The sequence below is a fragment of the Oryctolagus cuniculus genome, chromosome 18 (genome assembly GCF_051225735.1).
Source record: "Oryctolagus cuniculus isolate XC-2025 breed Fujian yellow rabbit chromosome 18, ASM5122573v1, whole genome shotgun sequence".
Taxonomy (NCBI): domain Eukaryota; kingdom Metazoa; phylum Chordata; class Mammalia; order Lagomorpha; family Leporidae; genus Oryctolagus; species Oryctolagus cuniculus.
In genome coordinates this window covers 13,081,732-13,100,976 of record NC_142884.1, presented here as the reverse complement: position 1 = coordinate 13,100,976, position 19,245 = coordinate 13,081,732, and the positions used below count along the sequence as shown (strand labels likewise).

The 19,245-nt window shown below is 65.6% G+C and overlaps 1 protein-coding gene across 3 annotated transcripts; it reads left to right on the top strand.

The window, feature by feature from the left end:
• The first annotated feature begins 8,852 nt into the window (after positions 1 to 8,852).
• Positions 8,853 to 17,801, top strand: BCL3 (BCL3 transcription coactivator). Of its 3 annotated transcripts, none has more exons than XM_089319778.1 (9): positions 8,853 to 9,382; positions 11,485 to 11,638; positions 15,417 to 15,525; positions 15,723 to 15,927; positions 16,015 to 16,103; positions 16,281 to 16,358; positions 16,689 to 16,856; positions 16,995 to 17,112; positions 17,216 to 17,801. In XM_089319778.1, the coding sequence occupies exons 2-9, from the start codon at positions 11,517 to 11,519 to the stop codon at positions 17,401 to 17,403; spliced, it is 1,077 nt and encodes a 358-aa protein (XP_089175904.1). In that variant the 5' UTR covers positions 8,853 to 9,382; positions 11,485 to 11,516; the 3' UTR covers positions 17,404 to 17,801. The 3 variants fall into 3 exon arrangements, with proteins under 3 accessions (XP_089175904.1, XP_069918230.1, XP_089175905.1); XM_070062129.2 differs by lacking the exon at positions 8,853 to 9,382 and adding an exon at positions 9,535 to 10,042; XM_089319779.1 differs by lacking the exons at positions 8,853 to 9,382; positions 11,485 to 11,638 and adding an exon at positions 13,001 to 13,124.
• The last annotated feature ends 1,444 nt before the right edge of the window (positions 17,802 to 19,245 follow it).

The window sequence follows — 19,245 nt, the reverse complement described above, 5'->3', positions numbered from 1 at the left end:
AGGAAGACGAGACGCCAGACCTCACGGAGACGCCGGCCATGGGAGCGAAAACACACCAGTGCGCAGCAGGGCTGTCAGGCCACGTCCCCCTGCAGGACACCCGACCACCCCACAGGTCCACTCTTGGACAACGTGGAACAAACTCACACTCTGGGCACCGGGAGAGGAACTGCCACTGCCCATAGGCCCATGGCCGGAGAACAGATTAACAAACGACAATTTATCTTCTCTCTCTCTCTCTCTCTCTCTCTCTCTGTCTCTTTTTAAGATTTATTTATTTATTTGAAAGTCAGAATTACACACAGAGAGGAGAGACAGAGAGAGAGAGAGAGAGAGAGAGAGAGGTCTTCTATCCGCTGGTTCACTCTCCAGTTGGCCGCAACAGGTGGAGCTGCGCCAATCAGAAGCCAGGAGCCAAGAGCTTCCTCCGGGTCTCCCATGCAGGTGCAGGGGCCCAAGCACTTGGGCCATCTTCCGCTGCTTTCCCAGGCCACAGCAGAGAGCTGGATCAGAAGAGGAGCAGCTGGGACTCGAACCGGCGCCCCTATGGGATGCCAGCGCTGCAGGCCAGGGCGTTAACCTGCTGCACCACAGCGCCGGCCCCTCTCTTTTTGTTTTACAACTGTTTCGTTGTGCGTTCCCTCTCTCTGTCTCTTTTTTTCTGACATCAACTGTGGTATATCCATGCAAGGGAATAGTATGCAGCAATGAAAACTGAACTGGTTCCAGCAGCTGCATGAAGAGAGAGACCCTCACGGACGCAAAGCTGTTGCTAAGGAACCAGAAGCGAGAGGTTGCACCAAAAGTTTCCCTTCGAGGAAAATTCAAAACTCTCAGCGGCAGACATGTATTCACGAGTCACACAGGGAAACGCAGTCAGTGCCAGGTTGCTGAGGGTCGTATTTATTTATTCGAGAGCCAGAGACAGATCTCGCATCCCCCGGTTCACTCTCCAAATGCCCCCCACAGCCGGCCAGGGCTGGATCAGGCCAGTGCTGGGAGCCAGGAGCTCCATCCGGGTCTCCACGAGGGCAGCCGGGGCCGGGAGCTTCTTGGGCTATCGCCTGCTGCCCCCCGGGCGCGGAAGCAGGAAGCCGGGTCGGAAGTGCCCGGGCTCAGGCACTCCCGCGCGCGATGCGGGTCCTGCAGCCCTGGAGCCTGCTCCCAATCCCGTGATTCCGAGCTCTTCGGACACCCAGGCTGTGCTGAGATCCGGCCTGGCGGCGCAGGGGGGCGGGGGGGTAGTGGTGGTGGTCGGGGGGGGGGGGGGAAGCCACAAGAAGAGAATTTGGGATCTGAAACATCGACCAAACTTGATTTTCCCAGAAGTGAGCCAACATGCTGTGACTCCGCGACCACAGGGGACTGAAGCGACAAGCTCAGGGCAGGGGACGTGCAAGGAGCGGCCCCCGACCAGCCACAGCCGCCCTGCTCCATCCGAACCCCGTGCGAGGTGGCCTGGCCGGAGACGGCCGCCCAGGCTCCGCTCCCCTGCTCTGGGCCACCTGACCCTGTGACACCCCCACGCGGCCCCCAGCGCCGAGAGGTGGCCCCAGCCGGGCTGTCGGCTGGGGACAGGGGAGACGAGTTCGCGGTGGCCGTGGCTCGAATGAGGAAGGGCCTGGTGACCTCAGCTCTCCCAGGAGCCCGAGGGACTTTCGCGTCTGTATTTTTAGGGCCGGGCGGCTGAAGAGGAGGCTGTGGCCTTGGCCGGGGGAGGCTGTGACCTCCGGGACGAGGCAGCCGTTTCAGGAAAGGTACTGTCCCTTCCTCCAGGATACACTCCAGGCTTCCCCCCGAGGCAGGGAGCTCCCAGATCCACAGGGGAGGCTGCCCCCACGCGGGGGAGGGGCGGAGGCTGATGGCTCAAGAAGTAGGCTCTAATCTGATGGAGGAGGCAGGTGCCAGTCCCTCCTGGGGAACTCGCAGGTTCTGGTCTGAACCCGGCCGTGCTCCTAGTCTGATGCAGGCGTCAAACTCCACAACTCAGCAGTGTCTAGTCTGATGGCAGAGGCAGGTCCCCATCCACCCTCAGGGAGTGTTAGTAGGATGGTGGAGGCAGGCCCACTGTCTTCAGGAAGCTCTGGTCTAGCCTGAGAGTCATCCGAATGCCCCCGGGGGAGGGAAGTGCCCCTATCAACTGAAAACCACCATGCTAGACAGATGAGGGAGGCGTCATTCTCCCCATCTCCGGGGGACTCTGAGTCTTGTGGGAGGGAAGCTAGCACCTCTCACGCAGGGGGAGCTCCTAGTCTGATAGGAGAGGCATCGCCCACTTTTTCAGAGAAGATTTATTTTATTTATTTGAAAGGCAGAGACCTTTCCGCTTGGTCACTCCCCAAATGGCAACAACAGAACCAGGCAGAACCAGGAGCCAGGAGCTTCCTCCAGGTCTCCCACGTGGGCGCAGGGGCCCAAGCACCTGGGCCATCTTCCACTGCTTTCCCAGGCCATAGCAGAGAGCTGGACTGGAAGAGGAGCAGCCGGGACTCGAACCAGCGCCCACATGGGATGCGGCGGCTTAACCCACTGTGCCACCGCTTCTAGCAACATCTGATCTACAGAGCCCTCGTGCTTGAAGAAGGAGAACTCCAGGAACTGCTGCCCCGTTGGGGGCCTCCGAGTCTGAGAGTGGAGGCCTTCCCCACCCCGGGGGAGCACCAGGGTGCCCAGCCTCCTGGCTCCTCTCCAGGAGCCCCCAGGTGAGGGGACTTCTGCAGGAGGACCCCTGACTCCCCAGCCTGGCGACTTCCCCTTACTCGGCAGCCCGAGCCCAGCCCAGGCCTGCCCTGCGGATCTGTCTCCTCTCACCTGGGCGCGGAGTGGCCCGAGCGTGCCAGGCCCCCGGGGGCTTTCCGCACTGGCCCCGCCAGCGCCCTGCCCATGGGAGGGGGAGCCCAGCCCCACCTGCCGCAGGAGGCTCGGAGGTCGCGGCCGCCAGACGCAGACAGCAAGGCAGACCCAGCCCCGTCTGCTCCAGGGCTCTGCACTCCGCACTGGGAGTGAGGACGGCGCCCGGAGCACCTGCGCCCCCGGCCTGGCTGCTGACTCAGCCATCGCGTGCCCTTGCTGACTCAGTGGGAAACTGAGGCCGGGGAAGAGAGCAGCTGAGTGCAGGGCACAGCTCAGCCCCCGGGGCGTCTGCAGCACCGGTGCCCCCCGTGGAGCCAGGATCCCGCGGGGCGGGGGGCTCAGGCCGCCCTGGAAGCCTGGCCCCTCCTCCTCTCCCAGTGCCCACCCCCCGGCCACTCCACACTGGCCCCCTGAGGCTGCACAGGGTGAGGCTGGCAGCTGGGCCACATGTCCTTTCTTTTTAATAAAAATGTTCACTTTATGCAAGACAGAGCTCTGCCATCGCTGGTTCACTCTCCAAATGCCCACCACGGCCAGGGCTGGGCCAGGCTGACGCCAGGAGCCAGGAGCTCCATCCGGGTCTCCCATGTGAGCGGCAGGGGCACACGCGCACGCGTGAGCCACCCCCTGCTGCCTCCCGGGGTACGCACGCACCAGCTGGCATCCCAAGAGGCGACTTCACCACGGGACCACCCTTTCTGGAAGGGAGTTCTGCACCTCTCACGGCTACCACTCGGCTACCACTCGGCGCTCCCTAGTAACAGGACTTCAAAGTCGCGTCTCCCACTGGCTGAATTCCTGCCATGTGCGCACCCCTCGCAATAACCCCATGAGGCCGCTGATGCCCCCATGTGGTACCTGAGGCCTCCAGGACCCAGAGAGGGTCAGCCACTTGCCCAGGGTCACACAGCAGTGAAGTGGCAGAGCTGGGGTTGCAGCGTCCCATTTGCAGATGGGGCCACAGAGGGCCAGGAAGACCCTGCCTGGCCCCGTCACCTCTCAGGCACCCGTCTGTCTTTCTGCCCCACACCCACCCACCCAGCCAGGCAGACTCGGCTCCCTGTCTGATGGGGGGGGGGCGGGGCACGAGGATGCCGTGTCCCAGCCCCGCCAGGAGAGGATGTCGCAACGTCTGAGTCAGCAGCCTGCAGGCAGTGCGGGAGAAAGGGGAAGAGTGAGTCTTGGCCCAGGCCCCACATGGGCTGATCCTGCTCCGTGCTGGGGTTCCAGCCCCTGCCAAGGCCCCAGGGCGGGGAGGAACCAGGAGGCCAGGCCATGCTCCAGGAAGCTCAGGAAGCTGGCCTACAGTCACCCCCCCCACACCACACCCCCACCCTGGGCAGGGGGAGAGCAGGAGGGGGGAGGGGAGAGGAGGGAAGGGGAGGGGGAAGAGGGAAGAGGTAGGTGGAGGGGAGGGGGGAGGGGGGAGGAGAGAGGAGGGGGGAGGGGGGAGGAAGGGGGAGGAGAGGGGAAGGAGAGAGGAGGGGGAAGAGGGGAGAAGTAGGTGGAGGGGAGGAGGAAAGGGAGAGGAGAGGAGGGAGAGGGGGAGGGGAGAGGAGGGAGAGGGGGGAGGGGAGGGGATGGAAGGGAGAGGGAGGGGGGAGGGGAGGGGGAGAGGAGGGGAGGGCTCGAGCCCTGGACTTGCAGCCCAGAGCCGGACTGCATGACCGTGACCGTGAGTGACCTCGGCCTCCGCCCTGGCCGGCCAGGCCCCACACCTGGGCGCTCCTCTGTCTGGGCGCGGAGCTCGCCTGCTCCTCCCCGGGCGCCGCTGGAGTCTGACCGCTCCCTGCCACTGTGGCGCACCTGCTCTCCGCCCGCACGAGCCCCAGGTGCCTGACTTTGCCCGCTCTGGGCCTCAGTGTCCCCACATAAGCCCAGGGGAGGGCAGGCCTGGGGCCCCGGGTCCGAGCCAGGCTGTGGGGGTGACAGAGCTTTGGCTTCCCCGGGGTGGGGTCTTCAGCTGTCTCCTCTGATGCGGAATGAGAATTTTAGCTGAATTCCCCGCGAGGGGTCAGAGGGTTCTGTGGGCCACCGTGTGGTCAGCGCTCAGCCCAGGGGGGCTGGGCCTCTGAGTCTCATCGGCGGGTTTAAGGTTGTTCTTTATTTATTTACTTACTTCCATTTTTTAAAAATTTTATGTTAAAGGACAGAGAGACAGAAAGACAGAGAGAGATCTTGCACCTGCTGGTCCTCTCCCCCAAATGCCTGCAACAGCCAGGGCTGCAGCCGAGCGGAGGGCAGGAGCCTGGAAGGCTTGCGGGTCTCCCGCGCAGGCTGCGGGGACCTGAGTGTCTGAGCCACCGCCTGCAGCCTCCCGGCACGCGCATTAGCAGGAAGCTGGAACTGGGAGCGGAGCCCTGTGATATGGGATGCAGGCATGTTAGGGCCCGGCGCTGTGGCATAGCAGGTAAAGCCGCTGCCTGCAGAGTGGGCATCCTGTATGGGCACCGGTTCAAGTCCCAGCTGCTCCACTTCCAATCTACTCTCTACTATGGCCTGGGAAAGCAGTGGAAGATCCAAGTGCTTGGGCCCCTGCACCCGTGTGGGAGACCCGGAAGAAGCTCCTGGCTCCTGGCTTCTGATTGGCGCAGCTCCACCTGTTGCAGCCAATTGGGGAGTGAACCAGTGGATGGAAGACTTCTCTCTCTCTCTCTGCCTCTCCTCTCTCTGTGTAACTCTGACTTTCAAATAAATAAATACATCTTTTTTTTTTTTTGAAGTTTATTTACTTCTTTTCATCCACTTGAAAGGCAGAGTGAGACAGACAGACAGACAGAGATCTTCCTTGCACCAGTTCATCCCCAAATACCCACAACAGCCAGAGCCACACCAGGCTGCAGCCAGGAGCCCAGAACTGCGTCCTGGTCTCCCACGTGGGTGCAGGGCCCGAGCACCGGGGCCACCATCCACTTCCTCCCCAGTGCACTAGCAGGAAGCTGGACCGGAAGTGGAGCAGCCGGGACTGTGGGTGTCTGGTGCAGGGACTTAACACTGCCCCAAATGCCCACTCCTCAAGTGGCATCATTTTTTTTTAAGATTTAGTTATTTATTTGAAAGGCAGAGTTACAGAGAGAGAGACAGAGAGAGAGACAGAGAGATACCATCCACTGGTTCACTCCCCAAATGGCTGCAACGGCTAGAGCTCCGCCGATCCAAAGCCAGGAGCCAGGAGTTTCCTCCAGGTCTCCCATGTGGGTGGCAAGAGCCCAAGCACTTGGGCCATCTTCCACTGCTTTTCACAAGCTATGAGCAGGGTGCTGGCTCGGAAGTGGAGCAACCAGGACACAAACCAGTGCCCGTGTGAGGGCTGGCACTGCAGGCGCTGGCTTTGCCCGCCGTGCCACAGCGCCGCCCTCAAAGTGCATCGTAACGCTGTGCGAGACGCCTGCCCGCCATCTGTGGGTTTCAAAGGCTGATAAGGAGGCCGTGGCCCAATGGACAGGTTAAGAGTTAGGCAGGCAGTGTGGCCTTAAGAATGGTCATCCATCCATCATTCATTCATTCATTCATTCATTTTGCGTGCTGCCCTCACTCCCTCTGCTCAGCAATCCTATATGACAGCTACGAGAACCACAAAGAAGACAGAGAGGGGCACACCACCTGCCCAGGCCCCACAGCCAGCACGCGGTGAAGCCAGATCCTGAGCCCAGCCTGTCCAATCCTATTGCTCCCGGCAAAATGCACCTGGTTACTGAAACCCACGTGGGCTGCGTGGAGCGCCATGGCGGCTGTTCCGTGTCCCACTACCGATGCGCAGGAGCCTGGTCTGCAGCCCGGGGCCCCCAGGACGGCGTCTCTGGCTTCAACCCATTTCCCAGAGGACAAGGACTGGGCTCTGTGCAGATAAAGTCACCGCCTGGGAGTCGCACTGCTCGCTCCAGTACAAGGCCGGCACGGGGCCGCGTGGGAATTCAGGGCCTGCCCAGCCCTGGTCTCTGTTCTTCAGAAGGGGAAACTGAGGCTTGGGGGGGGTTCCAGCCGGGACTCCAGCAGGTACAGCCAGAGCCGCCTGGATCAGTGAGGGAATGTGGTTAGACACCCAGCAGGACTTCCGGGCCTTCTCTGGGAAGTGCTGGGCCTCATCCACGGGGCAGCCCCTGCCTCTGGGGGGCCCCAGAGAGGGGAGACCCTGGTCCTCCCCGCCCGGGGCGCGCGGAGCAGGGGGGAAGGAGGGGGCGGCCATCCTGGTTCCGCATCCGCCGTTCCCGACAAGGAGGGAGGCTGCTCCGGGGCTGGGGCTTTCCTGAGCTGCAGGAGATTCTGGGAAGTCAGAGACAGCTGCAGGGTGGGGCCGCCGCCCGCCCTCCCCGCCCCTCGGCCCGGCCCCGCCGCTTCCCTGGGAGGCCTCTCTCCAGTCCCCTCCAGGAGGGCTTCCTCAAACTGCACCTCCTCCCTCAGTCCACACCTCCACCCTCAGACCTGCTCCTCCTCCCTTGGCTCTTCTCACACTTCCTCAGATCATGCCCTCCCCAACGGGCCACAGCCCCACCCCTCCCTCAGACCCCTGCCCTCTCCCCCAAGGCCCATGGCCCCTCCCTCAGGCCCTCTCCCCCTCCCTCAGGCCTCACTCCTTCCCTCAGACCCTCACCCCCTCCCTCAGACCCCCGCCCTCTCCCTCAGACCCTTGCCCCCTCCCTCAGATCCTCTTCGCATCCCTTAAACCACCTGCTTTTCTCAGACCTGTCTTGTTCCTGCAAATCCTCCTCCCTCAGACCCTGTGATCCCTTCTCCAGCCTCAAAGACTCAGAACAGCCCACCCCACAGCTAAGCTTGGACCCCCACCCCGTCCTCACCCCGCGGCTGAGCACGGACCCCCACCCCGTCCTCACCCCGCGGCCGAGCTCGGACCCCCACCCCAGGTCTTGCCTGGGCCCCTGCTGTTTGCTCCGGGGCCACAGGGACGGTGAGCACCCACCCGGACATCCTCCAGCTCACCCCTCAGGGCCACCACCCTACGCCTCACCCTCGGGGACTCGGCTTCCCTTGCTGTGCAAGGGGGCGACGCGCCCCGTCCCGCCCCTCCCCTGAACTTGAGTCCCCAGGGAAGGGAGGACAGCGCCCCCTTTCCAGCCTGGCCCCATTCTGCAGATCGACAAACTGAGTTTCAAGACGGGGCCTGGCGGCAGGCGTTCGGTGCAGTGGTCAGAACACTGCGTGGGACGCCCCCACCCCTGTCCCAGCTCCTCCGCTTCCAACCCAGCTCCCTGCTGAAGCGCACCCTGGGAGCCAGAACGTGATGCTCAAGTCCATGGGCCCCTGCCCCCCACAGCAGAGACCTGGACGGAGTGCCAGGAGCCTGGCTTCTGCTGTTAGGGACATTTGGGGGAGCAAACCAGCTGATAGAAGATCCCTGTCTCTCCCGTGCACTCCCACTCCCTCTGCCTTTCAAATTAAATGAAAACAAAGGGAGGAGCTGGCTTGTCTGGGGCCCCCCAGGAAGCGAGGGGTGGAGGCAAGGCTGGACCCCAGTCTGTGAGCAGCCCCCTCCCAGGCTTCACCAGGACTGGGGGGGAGGTTTGGGAGGAGAGCCAGAGACAAGAGGGCAGAGCCAAGAGGCGCCCAGGGCTCCCACAGCCCCACCCTGAACCCCGGGTTAACCATCCACCGGGGTGGGGCCCAGGCTGACCAAAGTCCCTGCCCTGAGATTGGGGCCCACACCCACTGTCAGGGTCCCAGAGGGATGCAGTCCAGGGCACAGACAGGGCTGGGAAGCAGAGGGCCAGGGAGCCGGGCCGGGCACTGGGACCCGAGTGCAGGGACACAGAGAGGGTCAGCGAGACCCCGCGTGGGCCCCCTGGGCAGGCCGGGGGTGCAGCCTCCATTCCCCCCCACCCACCTCCTTTGACTCAATGACCCGGGCTCAACCCTAGCGGTGGCCCCGCCCCCAGGGAAATCCGGGAAAGCCCCGCGCCGCCAGGGCCCCTCCCCGGGGCGGGCAGAGGGCGCGGGGGCGGGGAAGAGGCCCGCCCCGCCCCCCTCTCCGCAGCTCCCGCCCTTCTGAGTCAGGCCCCCAACCCGCCGGGCCTGTTCCCCACCTACCGATCCCTCCCCGCGGTGGGAGGGGGACGCGGGGCAGAAGGGGGAGTCACACTGCTCGCCCCTCCCGGGGGCCCGGGGCCGCGGTGGCTCCGAGCCTGGCCTGCGGGCGCGGCTGCGTCTCTCTGCTTCGGCCCCAGGTCCCTCCTCTGTGCAGCTAGGACGCTCCGAGCGTCCAGTCTCCTCGCCCACGTGCGCCCCCCGCACCCCCTCCCAAGACCCCAAGCTGCCCAGGGCCTCGGAGGAGGCAGGGATGCGGCGGGGAGGCAGAGGGAGAGGTCCTGGGCACCTGCCCAGTGCCAGGCCCTGCCCTGGGTCCTTCTCGGCATTCCACAGAGGAGGAAACAGCTGGGAGCGTCAAGGTCAAGGTCACCCATCGAGGAAGTGGGAATCGGGATTGAACCCACGTCCTAGCGACCCCGGGACCTCCAGGAATTGCCTCTCGGAGGCGGAGCGAGCCGAGAAGCCACGACGGAGGGACGGAGCGATGGTGAGACAGTGAGCGCGCACTCCGAGCCCAGGGGCTGGGGCGCTCGGAGCGACAAGACACGCGGGGACACGGCCGAGGCCCCCGCCCCCTGATCCCGCCCCCCGCCCCTAGAGGCCGGCGCGGCGCGGGGCGGGAGGGGGCGCGGCGCGGGCGGGGCGCGGCGGCGCGGCGCGGCGGCGGCGGCGGCGGCTCCAGGAAACCCCTGGGGCGGACGGGTGGCCCCGGGGGGGCCGGGGGCGGGGAGGCGGGCGGCCGGCACCGCCCCGGCCGACAAAAGTCCCTTCAGTTCAGCCGGCGGCAGGGGAAGTCCCGGCGCTCGGCGAAACCACCCTCCCGTGCTGCCGAGCAGAGCCGAGCCGCGCCGCGCTCCGGCCGCCCGCTCGGCCGCCGTCCCCGGCGGCCCCATGCCCCGATGCCCCGCGGGGGCCATGGACGAGGGGCCCGTGGACCTGCGCACCCGGCCCAAGGCCACCGTGCCCCCCGGCGCCGCGCTGCCGCTGCGTAAGCGCCCGCTGCGCGCGCCCTCCCCGGAGCCCGCCGCGCCCCGCGGCGCCCCTGGCCCTGCAGTCCCCGCGGACGCCCTGCGCGGCGGCTGCGACGCCCCCGTCGCCCTGGGGCCCCCGCACGGCCTGGCGCGGCCAGAGGCGCTTTACTACCCGGGTGAGTGTCCCCGCGGGTCGCGGCCGGGTGGGGACCACACGGAGCAGAGGATGGCCCGCGCCTGGAGGGGCCGGCGACAGAAGTGCTAGCCGATAGGGGTGCCGCCGGGCTGGGGGGCGGCAGAACGGAACCTGAGGACTAAAGTTCTGAGTTCATCGAGGCACCGCGAGGACGGCTCCAGGGGCTGGCGGTCCAGGGCACCCTGGGGGGAAGGGGCAGGGCCCAGGAGATGTAGGGAGCCCCGGGAGGACCCCCAGCGGTAGGGGTATGGGGGTGTCAGGGACTGGGGGACACGGCGGGGGGCCGCGCTGGCATCCCAGGGACACAGAATTGCAGGCACCTAAGAAGCCAGATGCATGGGGCCCTGAGGAAGCTGCACCAGGGCGAACCCCGAGTTCCTGGTATCCTGACTTGTGGGGTCAAAGGGGGTCAAGTGGGCAGACTGGGCTCTAAGGAAACAGGGCTCAGAGAGCCCCGGCTGTCAGAAATCTCGGGAAGCAGGGAGTCGCAAGTGTCGGGGTTCTGGGCACCCCACGATCGGGGATCGCAAAGACCCAGGGACCCAAGCCCTGGGGGGTCCAGAAGAGCCGGGGACCCACAATCGGACAATCGTGTGTGGCCACAAGCCCCTACCTGGGGCCCCAGAGTCAGGTGGCCCTCGCGGGGCTGGGGAGATAGGACTGGGAAATTCGGGGACTCAAGGATTGAGGGCGAAGCTGCAGCGTTCCAGGTCTCTGCTGGAAGGCCTGGTGTCGGACGCACAGGGATCTGGGGGCGGTGGGGGGGGAGGCCCAGCAGGCGGCAGGTGAGGCCATTCCCTCCATCCCGGCTCCCAAAGGAACAGGAAGCCCCTTCCATACCCATGCCCCCCACTGTCCCCGCGTGACCCCCCAAAACTGCAGAGTCCATCTCTAGTGCCCCCCAGTTCTGCACTTCCCACCCCAGCAGAGCTGCATGAAGGGGCTTCTCTACCTCCGTCGCTTCCCATTGGCTGGGAGAGAGAGCCCAGGCCTCAGTGTTCCCCATCTGTGCAATGGGGAGATGTGGACGTGCCCATTGCCTTGGTCTCTTCCAACAGTTTGGTGTGAAGTGGCCTCCAGCACCACCCGCTCTGCCGCCCCCCTCCCTCCCAGACCCACTGCACCTGTGTCCCGTACCAGAGGCCTGGGGTCTAGATCATCCTTTAGCCCCCTGGGCGTCCGTGGGGCTCCCGCTGCCCTGCAGCGACTCTGCCTGTCGGGAGATAGGAGTCCAACAAGTAGCGATGAAGGTGGCCGGGGCTGGGGAGAGGCAGCTGAGGGAGGCCTAGGCCCAGGAGCACTCTGGGAGGAGAGGGGTTTGTCCGGGGCCTGGGGGACCCGGGGCAAGGGGACAAGGGGTCCCTGGCGCAAGGGCAGCAGCCCGCAAGCCTCACCCCTCCTCTCTCTGCCCGCCCTGTGCAGGACCTCTGCTGCCTCTGTACCCCACCCCACCCATGGGCTCCCCCTTTCCTCTGCTGAACCTGCCTACACCCCTGTACCCCGTGATGTGCTCCATGGAACACCCCCTGTCTGCCGACATCGCCGTGGCCACCCGCGCAGATGAGGACGGAGATACGTGAGTGACAGGCCCCCAGTGCTGGGGGGGAGAGGGAGGGGGGAGAGGGGGAACCGCCGCCGTGCGCGACCCGGGGGTGGTCCGTCGCCCCGGCCAGACCGGAGCTGGAATCCACACCATTGGCTGTGGGGACCTCAAGCAAGGCCCTTCCCTTGCAGAGCCTCAGTTTCCAGCTCTGAAAAATGGGCAGAGGGAAGGCGCTTACCTCCGAGCGCTGTTCTGGGAGCAGTGGCTCGTCCAGTTTTTTAAAATCACCCACCCAAAGATGAGGCCTGTGTTTCATTGACTGATTTCCTAAAGCGTACGTGGGAAGCTCCCAGCACTGGGCCTGGTGGGTTATAAAGCACTCAGCCCGTGCTGATGGACATTATGAGGATGCCTGCTTTAGCCCAAACGCAGCTCCTAGGAAACCTGGACACACACGTGTAAGCCTGAAATTAAATTGTGCAAAATGAAACGATGCTCTTACTCCCTGGGTTCTGCCTTCTGGTGTAGCTCATGGCTTCACCGTCACTACATTAACTTGATAATCCTGGTCCCTGACGCAGGCCCTGCGTGATGGCTGTGCTTGCGAGGCCACTGAGCTGTGCCACTCGGGACGGCGCAGCCCCCGGACTTCAATTCCTTCCCCCCCCCCACCGTGCCTCAGTCTCCCCCTCTGTAAAAGCAGGAACCCTGCGTGCGTGCGTGCGTGCGTGCGTGTATAGAAGTCGCCTATGTAGACACTGGTTTGGGGACTGCAAACCCCTTTGTGCACAGACAGGCCCCCCGGATGGCCTCGTGCCTCAGTTTCCATGATCGGACAACCTATCCCAGTTAGGGCTCAGTGCAATGATACTCATGCCTGTGGTGCAGAGAACGGAGCTGGGCAAACAGCAGGCGCTCAATACAGGGGAGTGGGTGGCATCTGGACAGCGCTCCCCGCCCCCGGTGGCTGCGGGCCACCTGTGTGAGCCCAAGCAGGAGAAAGTGCCCGATATAGCAAGGACTTGAGAAAACCCGGTTCCCCCTTCGCCCCTGCCGCCGGGGCTGGGTACCCTGGGGGTCACCAGTGATGCAGTTGGTCTGTGCCCCCAGGAGCGAGCTGTCCCTTGTCTGGGAAAGCTGGGTGCCCGGCGGCGAGAGGCCCTGGAACCCACCAGCCTGCAGCTCCCGCCCCTCCCCCCTCGCCCTCCTCCCCTCCCCCAACGCAAACACTTCTGCCTCAGCTGCGTGCTGGGGAAATCCCTTCCACGGAACCGACCGCAGCCCAGCTGCTCCGCACCGTCACTCACACTCGCAGCCTCCCCTCCCCCCACTCCCTCCAGCTTTAACCCCTTCCGCTGGGGCCGACACTTTACCGGAACGGGCAGCTGGCCCAGCCCCAAGCCAGCCACACTTCGCAGCGGTGGGGGAGGGCGTGCTGAGCCTCAGTCCTCAGAAAAAGCCAAGGTGGAGCGCCTGGGCTTCTAGCCATTCACCAGGAAGCAAGAGCCTGGGGTTCCAAGTGAGTCTGAGGGTGGAGGCTGGACACCCGGACCGTGTGGGCACCTCGCGCTCAGACAGGCCGTAGAGGCAGGACTGGGCTATGTGCAGGACCTCTGGTTCAAAAATCTAAGAGTTTGCGGCAGCAGAACGCTAAGCCAAGCACCGGCGCGGATCCCAGAGCTGGTGAAAATGCGGGTGCCTTGGGTCTGTAGGTCCGTGCCCCAGAGGAAGGAAGTCCTTGTCCCTGAGGAAGAGTAAGGGATGGGGGCGGGGGGCAGCCAGGGAGCCCAGCTGGGGTCTGCGCCCTATGGGGTCGAATTCCAGGGGGCGCCCAGGCCGGAGGCCCCGGGGCTCTGCACGCAGCCCCACCGGGGGCTGGTAGCCGAGGTGCCGGGGGTGGCCGGGTAGATCCCCGCTTCCCTCCCCCGGGAGCAGGAAGCGCCGCCCCGCCCCGCAGACCTGTTACTGGAAGTCCCAGGGCTGGGCCGCCCCTCCCGTCCCCACTTCCTCCGGCCCCGCCCCACCCCCCGCGGCCCGCGCGTTTATGGGAACTCGGGCCCCGACGGTTTCTCTGAAATCGCCCGCCGCCGCTGCCCTGACTTAACCCCGACGGGGACCCAGCGCCGCGCCGCAGCTGGGCGGGGCGGCCCTCGCTGGAGACCCCGGCCCCTCCCGCGACGCTCTCGTTGTAAATGTGGCTTTCCTGGAGTAGGTTCCGGGCTCCGCGCGCGCCGGCGCTGGCGTGTGGGCGCAGAAGGCGAAGGTTCAGAAAAACCACGCGCCTGCGTCCTAGCGCCCAGCTAGGGGGGCTGCAGCTCCGTGTGCAACCCCCACCCCTTAGCCCTCAAAGACCCCCAGGGCCCGGGGCCATATTCCCCAGCTGGGAGAGCCCGGCCTGCCTCCCTCCGCAAGGCCGTGGTTACCAATGGGTCTGGAGTGAGAAAGCAGCTGTCCCCAGTGGACTTTAAACAACAGTCCATGCACTGCATATGCCAGTGGCCGGTGTGCGTGCAGCCAGTGTCAGACCCTCAGCCCCGTCCCCACCCCGTGCGACAGCTTGGATGCACAGGCTATCCTCTGTGGCTGCCCCAGGTTAGGGTCCCTGGAGAGCTAGTAGGAAGCCTCCTGGGGAATGCAGGTCTGGGGGAGGTGAGTGAATGCGTGGTGGCCTCGCCCGTCCCATAGAGCCCTGCCATCGGCCAGATGCCCGCAAGAGCCAGGCCTGGGCCAGGCCCAAGTCAGGAGCCCAGCGCTCAATCCTGGCGGCAGAGACCTCTAAGCTCCGGAGCCGTGGCCTGCTGCCTCCTGGGGTGCACGTTAGCACCAAATGGGACGCAGTAACTGTTAGCCACTGCACCACACACCTGCAAACACCCCCCCACACACACACACACACACAGGGAGTCTTGAAGGTGGGGAGGCCCTCAGAGTAGGCCAGCATCACCCAGTTACCACCGGAGGGCAGCTGCACCCCACACACACACCACCGGGGCATGACCTTGGACGAGGCGTCCTCTCCAGCTGAAGGTCATTGCCAGATTGTCTGAAAGATGACGATCTTCCCAGGAGCTGGGGGAATGAGTCCAGCCTGCATCAGGGCTCGGCTACACAGCCCAGCACCTGCCACCTCCCTCTTAGGCAAAGCCAGCCCTCGACTCCCCCCGGGTTGGAGGCTGGACTTGATGGACAAGTGCCAGAGACCTTGACCTCAGCAGGTTATCCCTGCTCCGTGCACAAATGAGAAAACCGTGGCCCGCAGAGAGGTGGGGACAGGGTCCCCAGCTCCAGGGACGGCCGGGGTGATCAGGGTGGTGGATTCATGCATTCAGCGCTGGGTGTCTGGGACTGCGCTGGGCGCTGGGCAGTGACCTGCCCGGCCAAGACTCAGACAGGAAACACGGAGACTGCGGGGTCAGGTGATGACATGGAGGAGAGGGAGAGGGAGCTGGGGTCACAGCATTGTAACAGGGGCCTGGGCGCGGGGCAAGAACCCTGCAGGTGCCAGGCAGAACCGCGCCAGGCGAGGGAGACAGCCAGTGCAAAGGCCCTGGGAGGCGACCGTCCCATGGAGGAATCTGGCAGAGGCCAGCGTGCTCAAAGAGGGCCAGGAGGGCAGGATCCGGCCGCTTTCAAAGGGTCTCTCTGGGGCCGGCAGAGAGGCCAGGAAGGAGGAGGCGCCTGTGAGAGCCCAGCAGGGAGCAGGGGTTGGGGCTTGGCCTCTGGGGATGGTTCCAGAGCATCCGACCCGCTGGGAGTCAGCGGGGCTGCAAGGGGCCCAGCCCTCACGTCTGCTCCCCGCGCCCACCCCCAGGCCGCTGCACATCGCCGTGGTGCAGGCGAACCTGGCAGCCGTGCACCGGCTCGTCAACCTCTTCCAGCATGGCGGCCGGGAACTGGATATCTACAACAACCTGCGGCAGGTGGGCCTGGGCCCCGGGGCTCAGGCAGGAGCCGCCGGAGGGCGGGGGCGGGGACGGGGCCTGCACCCCGGAGCCTGGCGGGGGGGGGGGAGGGGCGGCGGGGCCCTGGCTCTGGCGTCTGGAAGAGGGGGCGCCCCAGGTTTCCGCTCCTGGGGTGCAGGCTGCGGCGCGGCGCCCTCACCCTGTCTGTTCTCCAGACTCCGCTGCACCTGGCTGTGATCACCACGCTGCCGCCCGTGGTCCGGCTGCTGGTGGTGGCAGGGGCCAGCCCCATGGCGCTGGACCGCCACGGCCAGACGGCGGCTCACCTGGCGTGCGAGCACCGCAGCCCGGCCTGCCTGCGGGCCCTGCTGGACAGCGCGGCCCCGGGCACGGTGGACCTGGAGGCCCGCAATTACGACGGTGAGTGTCCACCGCGGGGGGCAGAGTCGGGCTGTCCGGCCGGGCCTGGCCCCACGCCCCGGTGTGACTGAGCCTCGCCTCCCCCAGGGCTCACGGCCCTGCACGTGGCCGTGAACACCGAGTGCCACGAAGCCGTGCTGCTCTTGCTGGAGCGCGGCGCGGACATCGACGCGGTGGTGAGCATGCGCGGGGGGCGGGGCCTGGCCCGGCGGGGGCGGGTCCGGGGGCGGGGCGAGCCGGGGAGCAAGCCCGGGTGGGCGGGACTTGAGGCATCGCCTGGGAAGGAGACGCTGGACGGGGCGCACGGGAGGCGCGCCGCCGAGAGACCCCAAACCCTTCCCTCCTCGCCGCAGGATATAAAGAGCGGCCGCTCGCCGCTCATCCACGCCGTGGAAAACAACAGCCTTAGCATGGTGCAGCTGCTGCTGCAGGTGCGTTCGCCCCCCTCCGGCCTGGCCTCTCCCCCACCCCCTCTCTGATCCCAACCCCACCATCCCCATGGCCCTCTGACCCCGCTCTCCGGCCTTGGGCGGGTCCGGCGCTGTCCTTCCACTCGACCCCACCCGCAACCCGGCCCCTACAAGCTCGAGTGGAGTTGGCCGGGCCAGGGCGGCCATGGCCCGCTGTGGGTTCTCATTTCCACCTACCCAGGGCCCCCCCCATATGCTCGGGTCCCAGGACCTGGCCAACGAGCGGGGGGTGGGGGGGCAGACTCTATCGCCCGCGAGGGCCCGCTCCTGACTGCGCGTCCCCGCCCGCAGCACGGCGCCAACGTGAACGCGCAGATGTACTCGGGCAGCTCGGCTCTGCACTCGGCGTCGGGCCGCGGGCTCCTCCCGCTCGTGCGCACGCTGGTCCGCAGCGGCGCCGACAGCGGGCTGAAGAACTGCCACAATGACACGCCGCTCATGGTGGCGCGCAGCCGCCGGGTGAGTGCGCGTGCCTGCGGGGCCCGGTGCCCGCCCTGCGCCCCACCGAGACGACACGGAGGCCCTCCGCGGGCAGGAGTCCGTGCGCCCTGAGCCAGGAGACGGGCACCCCGTGGTGACCCTCCCGTCTGCCCCCAGGTCATTGACATCTTGCGGGGGAAGGCCACCCGGGCCGCGTCCGCGGCGCAGCGCGAGCCGTCCCCGGACCGCAGTGCCACCACGTCCCCTGAGGGCAGCAGCCGCCTGAGCTCCAACGGTGAGCCTCCAGCGCCCCCTCCCGCCGCCGCGGCACCCAGGTCCGGGCCCGGCCCTCCCCTCCGGCCTGGTGTCTCACGGCCTCTCCGGCTCTCTCCGCGCAGGTCTCCTCTCGGCATCACCGACCTCCTCGCCCTCCCAGTCTCCCTCCAAGGACGCCCCGGGATTCCCTCTGCCTCCCCCCAACTTCTTCCTCCCCCCGCCGTCTCCACCCGCCTTCCTGCCCTTTCCTGGGGTTCTGCGGGGTCCTGGCCGGCCGGTGCCCCCCTCCCCAGCTCCCGGAGGCAGCTGAGACCGATGGGGGGGCAGATCTTGGACTCAGGAGGACTCAACGACCCGCCCCCCCGCAGCACAGGGGTCGACCCTTCCGGAAACTGTGAAGATCTCACTCTGCCCCCCCCCCCCAATCTTTGGGACCAGGATTTTGCACCAAGGCACAGGCACCTACCCACAGGCCCTTCTGTGCACAGAGACCCTCACCTCGCCCACCCGGGACTCGGCCCTGCCGCTCCTGGGCTGCAGCCGCCCCGTCTGGGTCTGGGATCCCACCCAGCTAGGCGTCCCGTGGAGAGCCAGGGGCCGGCTCTGTACCGGGCCGAAGGAGGAGGGCCGAGGGGGGCACTGACCACTCTGTAAATTATTAGGCATTTTGGTTGGATTTCTTTTGTAATAAACTATTTTTGTACCATATCCCTTGCTCGGCTGGAAGAAGCGTGCACGCGCGTGTGGGGGTGTGCACGTGTGTGTGTGTGGGTGTGCACGCGTGTGTGGGTGCACCTGTCTGCTGTATGCAGCTGACTCCGTGAGCTGCCGTGTTCGTCTCAGCCTGAGCACCGCTCACCACTGTGTGTGACATCGGTGGTTCAGCTGCGAAGGTTGCCATGGTGACGTCACTGTGCTGTTAGGACCTGGTGTGTGTGTGTGTGTGTGTGTGTGAGACATCTGCCCAGGGGCCCTGCTGGATTCCATGGTGTCCCTGGGTGTGCTTTGGGGGATCCGGCAGTGTGTGGGTCCCGGGGTAACCCTCAGCCGACCACAGTTCTGATGGCCTGCGAGTGTCCCTAACACTGCCACCCGCAGTCGTCCCGTGGCGATTTGTATGTATCATCTGCACTGCATGGTGTGTCTTTTATTTTTCACATTTACCTGGGAAACAGCTCCCATCGACTGGTTCACAGCGAACAAGAGGGGATCAGTGCTGGTGGCCGGAGGCCCAGGCCCGGGCTGCCTGCGGGCGACCACCTTCTTCGGCCTCCGCCAGCTCCTGTGGCTGCGGGTGTCCCCTGGCTTGGGGCTGCACCGCTTCGCCCTCTCGAGGCCTGCTCCTCCGCGTGTCCACACCTGCGCCTCCATGTGTCCTGCACCTGCTCCCCCACATGCCCGCACCTGCTCCTCCGCGTGTCCACACCTGCTCCTCTGCACATCCACACCTGCTCCTCCACATGTCCGCACCTGCGTCTCCTTTTCTCCAAAAAGGGCCCCACTCACAGGTCCGGAGGGGGGTAGAATAGTAAAGTATCTTTGTATTTTCTTTTTAAATTACATGGATTTCTTTGAGATGCAGAGAGAGCGAGAAGCAGCTGCCATGTGTTGGCCCACCCCACCCCCTGCAGTCCAGGTCTCAGGAACCCCAGTACTTGAGCCCCCACTGCTGCCTCCCAGGGTGGCAGGAACCCTGAACATGTTGTTCTAGTGAGGGAGCCGTCTCTGAGCCCACCCGTGAGGGTGACAGGCCGTGGGAGCAGCCGTGAGATCAGCGTCCCGTGGGATAATCCCGCCGTGTGCATAATGCGTGCGTGCAACAAGAGTGTGGCGCGGACGGCGCTCTGGCCTCCCTCTCTGCAGCCCTGGCCCCGGGGCCAGCACACCGTCTGGCACGGAGCAGACCCCCGAGAAGTGACAGCCGAGTCCCCGTCCACACCCTCTGCTTACAGCAGCTGGGATTCTTTGTGGCTGAGTCCAGGCTCGTGTCACAATGTGACCAATCTGGGGATGTGAACAGACACGATGACTTTATCCACCCTGATGACTCAGCGCTCCAGATGAGAAAGCTGGGGTTTGGCCAGAGCAAGTGGCCTGTCCGAACCCGGGGCTGCCGCCATCAGTGCCGGAGCTCATCAGCCCTGGGCGCTCT

Coding starts and splice junctions, on each gene's coding strand:
- BCL3 (XM_070062129.2), top strand. CDS start 9,787: ATGCCCCGATGCCCCGCGGGGGCCATGGACGAGGGGCCCGTGGACCTG. Junction 16,359..16,688: donor TGGTGCAGCTGCTGCTGCAG/GTGCGTTCGCCC, acceptor CCCCGCCCGCAG/CACGGCGCCAACGTGAACGC. Junction 17,113..17,215: donor CAGCCGCCTGAGCTCCAACG/GTGAGCCTCCAG, acceptor CTCTCCGCGCAG/GTCTCCTCTCGGCATCACCG.